Source organism: Trachymyrmex septentrionalis, unplaced genomic scaffold, assembly GCF_001594115.1.
Source record: "Trachymyrmex septentrionalis isolate Tsep2-gDNA-1 unplaced genomic scaffold, Tsep1.0 scaffold16, whole genome shotgun sequence".
Taxonomy (NCBI): Eukaryota; Metazoa; Arthropoda; class Insecta; order Hymenoptera; family Formicidae; genus Trachymyrmex; species Trachymyrmex septentrionalis.
Window position 1 is genome coordinate 5,340,497 of NW_017304758.1, and position 16,530 is coordinate 5,357,026.

At 37.7% G+C, this 16,530-nt stretch overlaps 2 protein-coding genes across 8 annotated transcripts in view; one reads left to right on the plus strand and one right to left on the minus strand.

Annotated features, from left to right (window-relative positions):
- Positions 1-288: 288 nt before the first annotated feature.
- The window catches only part of LOC108746111 (transmembrane protein 132C), a 104,145-nt gene continuing 87,903 nt past the window's right edge, over positions 289-16,530 (minus strand). Inside the window, exons 4-10 of one of the 2 annotated variants that reach the window (XM_018482662.1) lie at positions 12,371-12,644; positions 7,132-7,275; positions 5,679-6,578; positions 4,470-4,908; positions 3,191-3,531; positions 1,797-2,080; positions 289-1,482 (exon numbers count right to left, since the gene is read on the minus strand). In XM_018482662.1, coding sequence (XP_018338164.1) covers positions 756-1,482; positions 1,797-2,080; positions 3,191-3,531; positions 4,470-4,908; positions 5,679-6,578; positions 7,132-7,275; positions 12,371-12,644 — 3,109 coding nt within the window. In that variant the 3' untranslated portion in view covers positions 289-755. Of the gene's footprint in view, positions 1,483-1,796; positions 2,081-3,190; positions 3,628-4,469; positions 4,909-5,678; positions 6,579-7,131; positions 7,276-12,370; positions 12,645-16,530 lie in introns of both variants that reach the window. The other variant, XM_018482661.1, reaches the window with a different exon arrangement.
- On the plus strand, positions 14,785-16,458 carry LOC108746112 (DNA ligase 1-like). Of its 6 annotated transcripts, none has more exons than XM_018482667.1 (2): positions 14,785-15,258; positions 15,514-16,458. In XM_018482667.1, the coding sequence occupies exons 1-2, from the start codon at positions 14,844-14,846 to the stop codon at positions 16,320-16,322; spliced, it is 1,224 nt and encodes a 407-aa protein (XP_018338169.1). In that variant the 5' UTR covers positions 14,785-14,843; the 3' UTR covers positions 16,323-16,458. The 6 variants fall into 6 exon arrangements, with proteins under 6 accessions (XP_018338169.1, XP_018338165.1, XP_018338166.1 ...); XM_018482663.1 differs by having other exon boundaries at positions 14,785-15,251; positions 15,342-16,458; XM_018482664.1 differs by having other exon boundaries at positions 14,785-15,245; positions 15,342-16,458.

Below are 16,530 nucleotides of genomic sequence, written 5' to 3' on the forward strand. Positions count from 1 at the left end.
CTCAGGAGCCTTAAATCTATTAAACTCTTATTATTAGTCCAAGATTTAAAATCATTAAAGAAAATATGTTTCGTAAATAAATAACAGCAAAAGTACTAGCAAAAGCAAGAAGAAAAAAGACACTCAAAGTTGAATCGTTTTGATAACAATAATTTGTAAAAATAGTAAAAAAATATAGTAAAAATATGCATCTTCATGTCTATAATATAAAGTATTAATGTAATACACATACAATCTCTTCATTTTATTATCGCGTATTACATTTTACGTATCATTATTTACGTATTGATGTGATAAAATACGTGTATGTATATATATATATATAATATATATATCGGAAAATAATATCGTACTTGAGGAACTTTCACCCGTTGCGCCCAAAAATTGCTAGCGGTCGTAACAAATTGTCGAGAGACTGTGTGAATTGTATGCAAAGGAATTATTCCTTTCTCAAGTTTTTGTTAATATGAACGTATGTGTATGTGTGTATGCGTATGCGTTTGCGCGTTACTCTTGATGTGCTGCTAGGAAGCTGACTAGATTAAGTCTAAAATACGAAATATCCGGGAAATTATCGTTTTCGATGATAGCGGAATCTCGTTCCCGCGAGAGTGAGTTGTCACGAATTCTCAACAGAATTTTCAAGAGAAAAAAGAAGCAACTCAACGCGTTCGCTGTATCTACTAACGAGAATCCCGATGTTCCGTATCGACGTTGACTACTACTCGACCTTTGGAAAGGTCGAACGGCCTCACCTAGGCATTCGACTCTTTTAGATTGTCGAAATACTGCATAATCTGATTATAGTCCATACCCAGATTAAGGTCATCGAGAGCCACCGATTCCTCTTGCTCCTGAGAGGAGGATGAGGCGCAAGAGGAGCTAGAGGAGGATGAGGAGGAAGAGGCGGACGGTGATGAAGATGGCGGAGATGTTGTGGTAGACGAAGCCGCACCGCCAGTAGGGGTAGATGAGTTTACGGTAGAGACAACGGTGGATACCACAGCGGAAGTGGAGAACGACGAGTACATTGGATTACCAACTATAGTCGCCCTCTTAATTTCCCGTGATCTCCCAGCGTCCTTTGCGAGGTGCCTATTGTTATCGTCGCGATTCGCCAACTCCACGAATTCCTCGTCCTCGCCATTCTGCTTGTTTGCGTTGTCTACTTTAGTTTTCCCATGCGACTTGACTATATGATTTGACTGCTGCGGTACTTTACTATTGTGCCGATGATTATTTCCGTGATGGCCGCTGCTGCCACCGCTAGACGCCCTATGGCGATGCTTCCGTGGCGCAGGCGGTTCTGGTAATCGTATGCCCACCCCCGTGTTCCTGTGCGGCGGTACCGGTGGCTTGTAGTCTTCGTTATTGCCGTTGCTTGCGTTGTTTGTGCCGACCGTCGTGGTCACTGTAGTTGTCGTTGTCGAGTTCGTGATTGGTACTCCGTGTGGCGGCAAGGGCGGAGGAATATCGTCGTTGCTATAAAAAAAATTTGTAATAAGATTTACGTACTCGCGAAGCTATCACTATAGGCAATATCATTTCGCTAAAATTGCTAGAATTGTTGGACGCTAAAAGTGATATCTAAAAAGAAGTTACTCATAACAAATTGTATGATAATTTGTTTGAAACTTCTTGTAATACAATATTAGTAAATATTATACAATTTGTTGTATAAGGAATTCCTTCTTGGATAGCACTCTCTTCTCTCTGCTAGAAGATATAAAGTATTCAACTCGTTTGCAAAAAATAAATCTTCCGTATGAGGAAGAGCAACATTCAATCATAATTACTCGTTTCGTGTGGTAGTCGGAACCACGATCGACATCGCTGTCGTTGCTGTCGTAGCCGTTGTAGGCGGTATCACCGCGGATGGTTTGATCGCGGATTTTGCTGCGAAACTGTTTCGCGCTACTCTGTCCCTTTTGGAATAAGTGGTGGTGTCGATGGCACTGGTACCGCCACTAGGCCGCTGATTGGCAGACGGTAGCTCGATGTGGTTCGGATTGTCGAAGCATGTACCCAATTCAGCCTCGGGTTCCCCTTCGCCGGCCAGCGGATTACTCGTTACTCGTACCTGCAACATAATCCGAGTTTTTTCAATCAAATTGTTTCAACAAAATCCCGCTGTTTTTAAAACAATTTGCCACTGGGTTATTGAAATGCGCAAAGATATTTACAGCATCAAATCTCGTCGAAAATTTAAATTGATTTCAATTACCGGATTAATCCTAGATGTACTCGTTGGAGCGTTATCGCTATCGATGTTGAATGAAATTTCATTTGTTATTTTTCAATTTGTTGGTAATCTTTAATAATTTTATGGTATTAAATATTTAATCAATACTAGAAATTAAATGCCTATAACGGTCAAAGCTGGATCTTTAATGCTGAAATAATTCAATGTGAATTACATATACTATATATATATATATACAATATATATATATATATATACACAGACACATATGCGTATATATATTATATTTGTAGAAATTCGAACTGTGCGCCGAATTGGTTTTCCGGACTTCTAAACGCAATTAAACTATTGTAATAATATCACAAATTAAATTGACAAGCAATTTTTTAATAATTCGTTGCTCAATCAGGCAACATATTAGAAAGATGTTAATATGCTGACAAATTGTAAATAAATTTATTGTAAATTGACTCCTAATATTGATTGTGTTCTCACATGTACGGTCTAAAATAAGATTCTTATTGATTTATAAATATTTAATACTTATGTTGAAAGAAGTAAAGTGAGTCAAGAAATTAATGTGAGAAATATTATTACAGTTGTTGAGAAATAGATAGTAAATGGAATCGTGACATAAATAAAATAAGATCAACAAATATGAATTAATATATTTCAAAACTTAATTACTATTAGAAGAAATGTCGTTCTATATATTTATAAAATATTTATAAAATATATGTATCTTACTAAAATCATATATACAATCGAACGAACTTGCGATTAGAAAATATTTTCTTCGAATAAACCTGTGATATTCTAGTCATTGATTTAAATTTTAAATAATAGACTAACATAATTACATCTAATGGTGCAATTAACTATCAGGCCATTTGAGAATTTCGAAATTAGTTTTAATAGGTAATGATTATCGATAGCTTCATTAACGGTTTCACTCACAAATCATTAAATTCACACCGACATGCGTACCTGTTGCGGACCGCAGGCAGCTCGTTCGAGAGTCGCTCTACCTAGCCATACCCAGTCGTGTGCGTTGGTGGTCGATTCGCGTGGTGGTCGTCTGCCAGATGCCAGCTGGTTTGCGGCAGCGCGAGCCCTCGCACCCGCGCCAGAAAGCACCGGGACGGCCGCGCCGGTCAGCGGGGAGTCCGGTGGCTGGGGCTTGAACTTGCTGGCGTACACCACGCAGGAGACGACAAAGACAACGATCGCGAAGCAGAACGCCGCGAGCAGCACGTACATCCCGATCTCGAGCGGGCTCATCCGCGCCCCGACGCCGTGGTGACGCACGCCGACGCCGCCCATACCCCCTGAAGACATGCCATTAGCTATAGCCGTGCGATGCTGCCGTGCCTGCACCAAAGGCTCGTGCTCGTGCCCGTCTTTCTCGTCTTTCAGCGGTAACCCTTTGCACAGAAAAACAAAGAGAGAGAAAGAGAGAGAGAGGACAGAGTGAGACGGGATATTTGTGCTGAGTTAGAAAGCCGCTGAAAATCTTTCTCCCTTGATGCTTCCAGCTAGACAGCGGCTAGACATGCTATGTCGGATGCATGCAAAGTTCGTGAGGATACTGAATGTGCGTCTATACTTTTTTTTGGCGTCACAATTGAATTCTGATGTGTAGCGACTTGACATTACACTATGCGCAATATACAAGTAATTTCAACTTTTCGAACTACTTGAAGATACGAGGAAGAAAAAGAATCATATATTTAAAAGGTGTCCCAAAGTTTTCATTTTCTAATTCTTATTTGGATTCAGAATCATCACTTGGAATCATCTTTATATTGTCAGGATAAAGAAATGTGCATTCAACTTTTCTTTGGTCAAATTTTTTATTGTTCGTAAATCGTATAAGAATATTTGGATATAATATTGTAGATATATCATGTTGAATGATTCAATGATGTTATACTTCAATGATTTGTAATGTGTTGCGTCATAATTTATTCTAAGAACTAGACGCATTTGACATTCAGCGTAAAGGAGGAAGACTATCAGTTACGAAGGACTGGACGGAAATTGTGAAGAGAGATCACGCATAAATAGGCAGGGAACTTTTTACAAGCCAGACACTTAGTCTCACGAAGACAGTTTCCGCTAAGAAATGCAGAACAAAGTGCATACCATGCGTCTTGTGGCAGTTATAAAGCGTAGAAAAGAACAGAAAAAGTGAAGAGAATGCCAAAGAAGCGAGACAGAAAGACAGAAAGACAGAAAGCAGCAAAGAGGAACAGGATCTATTTACCGATGAGGATGTCGTGTAGATCGGAAGCTATTTCGCCCCGGCCAGTTTTACGTTCTCTATGATGGTGAGAACCGACGGTGCCACCGCCGTCGTTCTGCACGAATTCCGGCCGATTGGGTACCTCGCTCGAAGCGAAATCCACCTCGACGTTAGCCGACGCGCTTGCCAATGCAGCGGCCGTCGTCCTCTGAGGACCCTTGCTTGAACGTCTACCGGATAGTCGGCAGGAATCGGCTAGCTGTAAACTGACACGCAGCAAGTCACCGCGGCCTTCACCCACCGCGATTACACGTGGATGATGGGAAGCGACCATTGGTGCAAACGCCACAACTTCCGGATCCAGACTCTCCACCAGTAAATGGTAATCACTCACAGCGATTTCCCTGAGGGGTGTACGGGTACTGTCCGAGAACTCCACGTCAATGTCCAGTAATCCTTCCTGTTGTACACAATAACAAATTTGCTTACTCGTGTAACAGTTTCGTTTTGATCATATATATCACACACACATACATATACAGGATGTTCAGCGAGACTTCTGCCATAGAGCGGACTAAACTGAATCCTCAACCATTTTGCAATTTTCACAATAGTAAATTGCAAAATGCTTCACATGATATTAATAACTAAAAATTACCGAAAGTATTTGAGTAAAAAATTACTAAAGACTAATTTTCAACAATTTTTAGCAATTAATATCTCATTAACTATTGGGAAAATTGTAAAATTATAGAGGACTTTTCGACTCAGTTTAGTCTGCTCTATTTACGCACGCTCTATGGCAGAAGTCTCGCCGAACACCCTGTATATATATGTATATCTATATATGTGTATATATACATTTATCTCATTGAAAAAAATGCAAAGTCGATTTATCCAGAATAAAAATTAAATGGATCAACACAATTTAATAATATTTTTTAACTCTTTAAAGTTCTTAAAAAAATCAATATTAATATCATATAAAATAAAAAAGAGATAAAATATAACTTTTTCAGTAATTAATTAAATTTATTATTTCACTTCACAGTTCTGAATTTAAATTTCTCAAAAATATTTAAATATTATAAAGTTATTAAACTCAACAACTATTTTTTTAATTGACTTTTCTAAATTGAAAATTTTGCAAAATTGTATTTTTCTCTTCTTTCAAGATATATTTGAAACTTCAAGACAAATAATAATATTGTACCTATAATAATAATTTACCTGATATTGGGCGGTCAGTCTTCTCGTAACCGAGGTTTCGGCAACGTATCCGTTCTCGATCGCAGTATCTGGGCTGATACTGAGTTGAAGTCCGGATACCACTCGGACAGACAGACGTGTCACAGACACGCGATCGTTGCCGACTCTGATTTCCTTCGCACCGATGACTCTACCGGTAATCGGTGACAGTACCTGCACCTCCGTGCGACCCACTCCGCGTCCCTGAACCAATCTACCTTGAAGAAGCGTCGCTATTCTAGGATCGGAGACACGCAGCATGCCGGCTACGAGGTCAGTGACGCGCAACCAGGTGCGCCGATTAACAAAGTACGAGACTCTACCCGAATCATGATCAGTTGCTAAGAATCGGGCGTGCACCTCAACCGGACTTTGCTGGAAACGCAATCTGCAATTAGCCGGAGATAGATTCCGATCGATAGAGTTGATTGTATCCCATCCGTGATCATTTCCATTAGATCGAAATCGTTCCTCGTGCTCATCCTCCTCGAGCAGCTCGTCCGGATCGTCCACGTCCATAGACGTGTCCTCTATCGACTCTTCCAAATCAACGGCGCTTCTCTTCTTCGCTCGTGCGGTTACCGGTGGTGTTTCTAATGGCGTTATCGACGTCGAAGCAACTTCCGTCCTCTGTTCGGTCCGCGTCGCATTCAGCAAACTCCGTTTGCTCTTTGCACTTGCTACATGCTCCTCCGGCACCTTCCAACCCTTTATTTGATTCAACCGTGTGTCAGCGACGCTTACCTCCAATGGGAATTCAGGCATCCACACGGTGAATCTTGCTAGACCAGTATACGTGCCGTATTTGACGAGGACCGATGCGTTACTAGAACCCCGGATTTCCGAACCATCCACGTACACGCTACTGCACGAGGATGATACCTGTGAATTTATAGGTATTCAATTCATAACAATGATCAGGTATTAAATGTAGTTTGATCCTACATCACAATAGTTCGTAATACATGGTTTGAGTGTAAAATACCAGGATATTGAAAGTATCACTTAATCCGTCGATTATACGGGTTATTAGGAGTTTGAAATTCGTGGACATTATCGTGGTTTTTATACTTTTAGGATTTAAATGATATCACATCATAAATGTTAGATATCGTTATATAGAATAATTTTATTGTGTAAAACAAATTTCTATTTAAAGAATAGACTCAATGTTTAAAAAAAATTAATTCATACAATTAAATACATGTCCAATTTCCAAATTCGGACATGTAAAAAGAATCGTATATCGACATATTCCTTTACTGCATATGTAGAAATAAAATATATATAAAATTCTAAAAGTTATTGAACACGATTGACAACGATAAAAATGGGAAAGCAGCGAATTCTCTACTGAAGGTATATTACCAAGATTTCTTCAATTAAATTCCTAAGAATCTAAGTGAGCGCTGAAGATAAATTAAAAAGCAATTACCTTGAGGACACTCTCGTCCTCGGAATGACAGGACGACTGCAGCGTAACATCGGCGACCGTGCCGGCTTGGCTCACAATGAAAACCTTCATCCCCTGCGACACCTGACGTCCCGTCAACACCGCTGTATTCATCACCTCCCAGTTCTGAAGCAAAATATAAAACGTTCCCTCTCGCTTGTCGAAGAGAAACACATAGCTTAAACTACACTCCAATTTTTCTCATATCTAAAGTGGCAAAGTCCTATTCCTATTTTTAATAGTTTGAGATGAAAGTATGCATATATTTTAATATATGCATTTCTGTAACCTTCATTGATAGAGCAGCCATTAATCCATTATTCATAACTGTCATCTATTTTGCCTCGAACTTTATTCCGTTATCGTCGTGACAAGATAAAAGGCGCAGTAAGCGATATTAAAAAATATATATGTGAACTACCGAAAACATATAATTCAAAAAAATATAAATTAAACAGAACTACGCAAAATATGTATATACATAGAAAAATGTTAAATTTATCTTCCCTGAAAATATATAATAGTTTTTACATTTTTGTAATAATATATGTACATATATGTACATGTATACATACATATATACATAATATTTTAAAATGAATAACTGCATTACAAAAATATAAACTCTAACAATAAGAAAGAACTAAATTTTTTGAATAAAACTTGAAATATGAAGCGCCTTACCGGGCGTCCGAGTGTTAAGATGTTGAACTACTATATAATATACACTCATTTAAATTGAATTAATTTTCAGAAGTTTCCAATCGTATTTTTTGAATAAATTTAATACGATTCAAAATTTTTCAGTTATATATATATATATTCTATAAAATTAGAAAGAAATGAAACAATATTACCTCTCGTTCTAATTATTTCGTTTGATTTCACTTTTGAAAAGAACACTTGCGGGAAAAGCACGAGTTCTTGATCTTTCATGAAGAACAGAACTTCAAAGCAGTACAAAAGCTTGTCTCAGTTATAAGTAAAATCATCTCACTGTATATAAACCGATAAAACTATCGATCTTCTCTAATGGTACATATTTTCTCAAATAAGAAAAAAGTTGTTACCGTAAAGAAGTTGATCCGCACGAATTTCCGAAATAGGTCATTAATATAATATATAATCTAACGATTTAACATTATGACAAGTTTAAACGAGTTCAAAAATGAGAACCAACGGATTTCCGTGAACTCGTGCTTAGTTATTTTACAACTGTTGAAGACTTGTTCTTGCTGCTTGCCGCGATGTTGCTCGTACACGTGGAAGATTACTTGCCACGTTTACACGTTTTACGTGTACGCGTCGTCCGTGTACTTTACACTAGTTCGTCAACGGGGGAGTTCCGCAAAGGGGTTGGTTGGGTAGGGTCGGTCGGCCAGACTAGTAAGCCATTTCCAAGTTCGCTTCCGTCCATACAGACCCCGGCAGCCTTTGGAAGGAACATCAAACGGCTCGGATATTGCAGCGAGGGAATTTAAATCCCTGACGCCAGCCAACTATACTATACGTATACTGTATCTCTCGCGTGGACGAGCGTGCTCTCTTGCAATGATAAAAGCAGCGGGCGTAGTTTACATTCGAACGCGAATCGCGGCTCCTTCTCTTTCTTTCGTCAAATATTTTCTCATCTGAACCAAGACTCACGAAAATATTTACGAGACTAGACTACACGTTCGTGTACTTTGTGTTCTCGCTGTGCAGAATGCATTGTTCACGAAAGAAATGCGAGAAATTCCCTGAGAGCAATCACTTGTTATTGATTTTTTGATTCAGTTTTCTATTGCGTAATGTATACAAATTGTTAATAAAAAAATATAAAGAGTTCAATGTCGTACCATTTGACAGTTTTTAATAATAAAAAAAAAATGCACAAGAAAGATTTTTTTCAACTGTTTGCAATATTTGTTTTCTTTCAATATTTCTGATTTTTGTGATATTTATCTTTTTATCCTTTTTACGTAAAAGGAAACATTTTAATCCTTCGCGAGCACATTTAATCAAAATTTGTTAAAGTCATTTTTCTATTATTTGGATTTTTCAAACTTTTATTTGGAAACATCAAAGGATTAAAGTCGATTTTACTCTTATGTGAAAATTTATAATTGAATAGCGCTTTCTTTCCCCTAACTTTCTATATTAATCATTTGCAACAATACCGGGCTAATAATGGTTCGAGACGCGATTAATGGCGTGTAATTAATTAAGAGAGTTTTAGAAATCAGCTTGAAAACTTTTTTATTTACTATACAAATTTCTGGTTTACTTTCTTGGCTCCACAAGAAATGTCAATCTCCAAATTCTTCAATTTAAGATTGTTAAAGTAAGCTTTAAGCAAATCTCTCATGAGAAGATTAATATAAAAGAGAAAAAAAATTTTGACAGCTCTCAAATTAAGATCAAATTAAGATCAAATTGAAACAATTTAGAACCATATTTTTTTTTATGTAATAATAAATTTTTACTCAAAGTATCTAGAGAAAATTGATATTATTATACATACAATATATTTGTAGATTCTTATATGTGTTGTATATATTTATGTACATTTCAATGTAATCAATTTACTCTCTGCGGAAAACGTGCATGTCGTTTTTATCTTCAGCAATGTATTTTGTTCCTTTTATTTAATAGTTCAAAAGATTGACCCGCTGTAATTTTGAACAGTGTAACACATACAATAATGAGTAAACTTGACGCATGAATTTAGCAATTTAACTTTCAGAATCATAAATTTATATTTTAATACATAAATGAAGCACACAGATGACTTATTTTCCAGATATTTCCGAGATCAACAAGGTTATTCTACGAATATTTATTTTTATTAAAACAACATGGAAAACATTTTCAACGTAGAATGATGTTTCATCGACGGCGAATGCAAGGAGGTTGATGGATATAAGAGAAACGCAAGGATTTTATATTGCTGTGCATAAAATATGTACAATACACGGGCTATTACTTTGATAAATTTCAGCAGAGAAAACAAGCGCGCGTGTCAGAGGTCGCTAATTGATAAATGAGATAATTAATTCGTTTACATATCCTTTTGAAGGCGCCGCGTGCTCGTTCTCTCGCTCGCTCGTTCGCGTAAAGTTGTCGGGAACTCCGTCCGCGCTTCTTGATTATCCTTACTCTAATTGCAGCTCCTTCCACGCGCGAGACTGTGTAAGTAAAGTTTTTAATTAAAAGAGACCTCGTGCAACCTCTTTTCTCGATGCCTTCGATCTTTATCCTGCGTTATTCGCCAATACTGATTCCAGATTTCAAGATCGACCTTATTATAATAGCACCGTCAAATTTGATGTAACTTATAGATATGTATAACAAATTTGCAAATTATCTACGAAACGTCGCAAAGAAACTGTCCAACATTAATTATCTTTTATTTAAAGTTTTTAACAGTAATATTGATAACAATCATCCATCACACTTGTAAATTTTCCATATGTCTTAAAAAATAATATTTAAAAATTAAAATTTTATTTGTAAAAATAAGATCCACTTGCAAGTTATCTAAATATAAAGTATGATTTTACAACATTCTGCTATTCCGTATCTATTAAACCTATCACACAAAATTTTCATTGATTTAACATAATTATATTAATAACGGTAATTTTAATTCTTCAATAATTATTATACAAACCGCGTAAATATCTTTCTTACAGTCAGTTAATTGTCTAAGATTCTATTCTGGGTGAATGTGTCTGATCATGTACGTGATCTTCATGTTGACTTTTATACACAGAATTATGTACTATGCACCTGCTATCGTGTTACTGGAAATTGTGAGCATGTCATGGATAATGTGGAACCGTCAGATCTAATTTACATACCAAGAGGTGTGTTCTAATTGCGAGGACTTGTTGTGGCATGAAAAGTAATTACGAAAACCACATTTAACAATCATATATAAATATAAGCACATTTACCACACCGATTTTAATTTCTTTTTAGAATGAAATTCGATAAAATTTCATTCTAGAACAAATTGGTCTTATTACAAAAATATTCGTTATTACATAATATATCATTGATAAAAATAATCGAAATAGGTTAATCACTTGCAATTAAATTATTATCACTATTAAGATATATTCAGAAGCACATTATTATTTTGCATATGTTTTGCACATTTCTAACAAACTAAAGAAAATTAATGTTCCATTCTACACACATCTCACTTTATAATGGAACGCAGAGATGCGTCGACGCGGTTCAACGTGCGGCAATCAAAAATTTCATTACGATCCGTTGTTACAGCAGATGTTCTGCGGTATCGATGGAATTTTGCTACGGACTAGGAATATCGCCGTTATGGTGAAGGCGCGGGCGCGGAAAAGCCGAAGAGAAAAGTATCAGAGTGCTCGTCGTGGGAGCCAAAGAGAGAAAAGCATTATCCTTTGTCGATCTTCTCTCTCTCTCTCTCTCTCTCTCTCTCTCTCTCTCTTTTCACAGAGCTTTTCCTTTTTCTCATCGCCTTTCCTTTCTTTTTCTCTTTTGTCTCGGTACTCGCGAGGATCGTAGATTGGCCGACCGAGTGGAAACAGATTCTCGCGTGGCGAGGTGATCGATATACGCGACCGTATTGATCGTGCTCGTCGTTCGAGTTAGCTCTTTTCCAAGGGATTTTCACAGACGAAGAACGAAGCACGAGGTGGAGGAGACGAAGGACAAAGAATGTCACGATGAAAATAATCGTAACCGAGAGAAAAGCATCAAAATCCTCTCTAACCGAAATCGCAAAAATCCTTCAAATACTTTTCTCTATGTCTCAAAATTCTTTTTCTACTATATCATAGATTACGCCGTAAGCCGTAAAAAGCGTAAAGTCTTTTTTGTAGTCTATTTCAGCATTACATATTTTTATAACTTAAACTTCATATTATAATATTCTACTCATTTACGTAAGAAAAATATAATTTTGTACCATTGAAATTCAATTGGTAAAAAGGCTTTCTTTTCAATCGCTTGAAAAATATTGGCGTCTTTCAATATTTTCGCTAAAGAAAACCGTCTCAAAACCGATCAAAGAATCCGCCGTTAAAATTAATATGTGAAAAGTAAGATATCTTGATACATGTACGCCCACATAATAATATTCCAGATACGATTGCGACTACTTCTACTGAACTTTTGACGCGTTCTATTGTAAGTTTTTCGAATTCACCTGCATAAATTTCGAATTTAAATCGCTAGAAGAATCGCGTATTACCTTAGAGATGGGAAGCACCGCTTGTATATCATCCTTCTGGATCTCTAGCCGTGCCTGCAGCTTTCGTCTCTCGATCAGATGATGATGATGATGGTGCTGCAGCTGGCGTTGCTGCATTCGTTGCTGCTGATCGACGCCCGTCAACTGCGAGCTGTTCTCCTCTTCGCCTTCGAGCGCGTAACGCACGCTCCATACGATTCTACCGCCGTCCCAGCTTCCGCCTATACCTTCCTCGCTAGCCTCCAACAGCATCGTCATTATTTCTTCTGCGGATCTAAATGAAATAAAGAAACAATGATCTTTCAATGATTTTTGAATGTCCATGATATTCTCGCAAAAAAATTGAAGAACGCAAATTACTTTTCAAAATATCAAACGCGAGTTTTATTAAACCAAAATTTCTAACGAAAAGATAATTTAATAATTACATTGGAATAATAATGCAAAGGGAAATTCGTAGTAAATTCGTGATAAAACGATTCTTTAAAAGCGTCGAGAATAACTCTGTGGAAATTGTGTATTATCACATTTGATAAAGGAGATTCGAACGAATGTTCGTTCATTCACTCGTGTAAGTACTGCACCTTCAATGATTAATGCTATTCTCTTCCAAGTGGGTTCGCGAGAATGAGTGCAGAAATTAAAAGGAACGATAACTCGCCTGTTAGTCGGCTGTTACATCGCAAAGCACAGAAAATTGTACGTCATTACAAGAATTTAACGATTCTCTTGCGCGAGGGACTTTGTATTTTCCTCGACATACGCTTTAAAAGCGTTTCTCCAAAATGTCTTTACTTGTTCCTGTTTCCAGCTACACGCGATCCCCTGTCTCATTCATATTTTACGACGAGAAATGGGCGATGTCGGATTAAAGTTGCCGTAAAACGAGCAGTTTTCACGAGAATTATGAATTAAAGTACAATTAAGTATGCATAGGCATGTAAATATAATTATAGATTCGTTAAAACCCATAAATTTTTCGAATTCCATCCGACAAACCATTTCTTTACAATGTTAAATTGTGAAAAATATATTCTTTTAAAATCAAAGTGTAAATTGTTCCAAAATTAGATCGCTAACACGCTAAAAACTGAGGTTGTAAATTGAGATTGTATTTCCAAATTGAATCAGGAACTGTTATTAATAGTTTTTTTAATATCTCATTTTATATACGAGTTATATACGAAATGGAAATCACTAGGTGTATATAATAAAAAATCTAGCAGTACATTTAATAAACTACACTAACGTTAATAAAAACAAAAATATGAAGTATACCTTTACTTCGTAATAAGCCAAGCGAATAAAAATATAAAGATTAAATAAAAAATAATACTCCTTTTACTAAATGTTCCTGACAAATATTTATACAATATATTTCAGTATTAATTTTTTCGTTCAAATTGAGAGATAGTGTTTGTTTCTTCAATAATTCGATAAAATTAACTTGAAAGAAATCATTATACAATATATCGTTGACAATAAATTTGAAATAAGTATGTATAATTTATATATATGTAATCTAATGATAAGTAATAGTACTTTTGAATCACATTATCGAAGGATATCTTCTGAGATAAGCAGAATAAAATTACAATAGTCATCAAATTTAAAAGTGTAAATTGCTATCGAGTTGCCATCAAAGATGATGATGAGTTCGGTAAAGAGTTAATAATATCCGACGAGAGAGAGTTGGCTTTTCTCTCTCGACGCCATCCATAATTCTCGGTAGGGTTTTTTCTTCTTTTTGCCAAACACTCTCTGAGTAAGCATCTCGTTCGCAGCGTCAGTCGCTCATTACGTCTCCTCGAGATTCTTATCTTATCGAGATGAAGGCAGCGACGTTATTTCAAAGTAATTATTCTGCAGCCTCGAGCCACTTGCCTAGCTATGAGGAGCCGGTATCACACGCATCGAGTCTGATCTCGATGCGAGAGCCGTCGCGTTCGCTACCAGCGCGCGCCGCGTAGAATCTCGATAAGACGCGGAACCTCCGGCTAAGAAACCTCCGCCCACCTCCTTCTCCTTATCGTGGCCGTTGATCCGCACGTTGCGTGCGTGCCGGGCGGCGTTAACCTTTCGCCCGTGTTCGCTGATGTTCGCGCGCGATCGATGATTCGCCGGCTGAAGCGGGTGCAAATCGCCGATCTCGCGAAAGCACGCGCGAAGCTGCCGGAGTTCCGAGTTCCGAAGTATACGAATCGAAGTGGAATCAAAGCGGACCATCGACGAGTTAACGACGGCGATAACGCAAAATCTCTCTTCGCTCGCTCGGATTTCCCCACCTTTCGCCTTCTGTCCTCTACTTCTCTACCGATTTCAGCACGCATCGCATCGCTACGTCAGCGATAGCGTGTTTCGCCCGCGATGACTCCTTTCTTTATCAGCGTTTCGCAACCACGGTGTATATAAGGCGACCATCTGACCGCCATCGCGAGTGTAAATCGCCCTTCTCTGAGTTGCACGATCGATTATGCGTCGTGGTGCGCTATTTTTTTTCGCGAGTTTTCTCGTAGGATTTACAGCTACGTACGTTGTCTCGGCGCAAGATGTGCAGGATCAGGATGATGCGTTAACGACGACGACGACGACGACGACGACAGTGATCACGGTCAATGACACTACTATAGACGAAAAAAAGGCCGACAGTTCGAGTTCATCCTCTAGCGAGGAGAAAGTTGCTGATAAGCGTACAAGGAGAGACTTGTACCTTAGCAATAAATGGATGTCTCTGGAGAACGAGGAGCAGTTGGAAGAAACGAAGGAATTTGACCGTGTGAGGCGTGCAACCAAGCGGAGGAAAGATGACGACGATGACAACAGTAGCTCTTCCAGTGATGACGACGACGACGACGATGATGATGACGATGATGATGATGATGACGATGGTAATGAAAATTGTTGTAAAAAAAGCAAGAAACAACGTGTAAAATCAAAAAAGAAAGATAACGGTGAAAATTGTGATGATAACGATGATGATAATGGTTGTAAGAAACAATTCGTGAAATCAAAGAACGATGAAAAATGTGATTGTGACAATGACGATGATAAAAAGAATGAAAAACGACGCGAAAAATCAAAAAAGGATAACGACAATGACGATGAAAATTGTAATGATGACAACAACGACGATGAAGATAACGATGATGATGATGATGATGATTCATCTTCGTCTTCTTCATCATCCTCGGAAGAGGACGAGAGAAAACGAAGAAAAAGGCACATTAAAGAGGATACTTTGCAAAGTATATCATCGTCCGAAGAAAAGAAAAATAAACACAAAGATCAATTTATCCAAACGATTAGGGATGCGTCAAACCGTAATTCTGAGAAGGAGAACAATCCGAAAAGTCGACTTATCAGAAGGGTCAAGGTTAACACGGAAAGTGGATCGTCATCCGAAGAGGACAAGCCGAAGAACTTGCGATTTATCCGAACGGCTGAGGATACTTCCGGAAACGACTTGTTCAAGGAGAAGAACAAACCGAAGAATCGATTTGTCAGAATGGTCGAAGATACTTTGGACAAGAGTAAATCATCGTCCGAAGAGAAGGACAAACTGAGGAATCGATTTGTCAGAACGCTCGTTGATACTTCGAAAGAGAGTAAATCGTTCTCCGCGGAAAGGAATAAACTGAAGAATCGACTTGTTCGGTCAACCGAAGATTCCATGAAGGAATCGTCGTTTGAAAAAACGGGTGAAGCCCCTTTCTTTATTCGCGCTTACAAAGTTGAAGATGTCAGTCAACCGCAGCGTACCACAGGGCAAATCGACATACCGCACAATCGAGTGATTCGGTCGAAGAATGACAAGAAAGAGAGGACGGAGAAGAAGAAAAAGAAGCGTACAAAGAATATAAAGACGAAGCGCCATTGCACGCCTAAGGCGACTACTGTGAAAGCAGATATCTTAGATCAAACGACGCTACCATCGGAACATCTTCCAGTTTGATAGGATTAATTTTGGTACCATATTTCTTTAACATTAAAAATGTAATACACAAAGAGATTGCATCACGTAATTTAGAATAGGTATTGTTACTTGTGTGATTAGCTAAACTCTTTAAATCATTATAAATGCACTCAAATAAACAAATTTATTTAATCTACTCTTAAATATGTTAAATTTCGTTAAAGACTTTTCCAAAAAAATAATAATA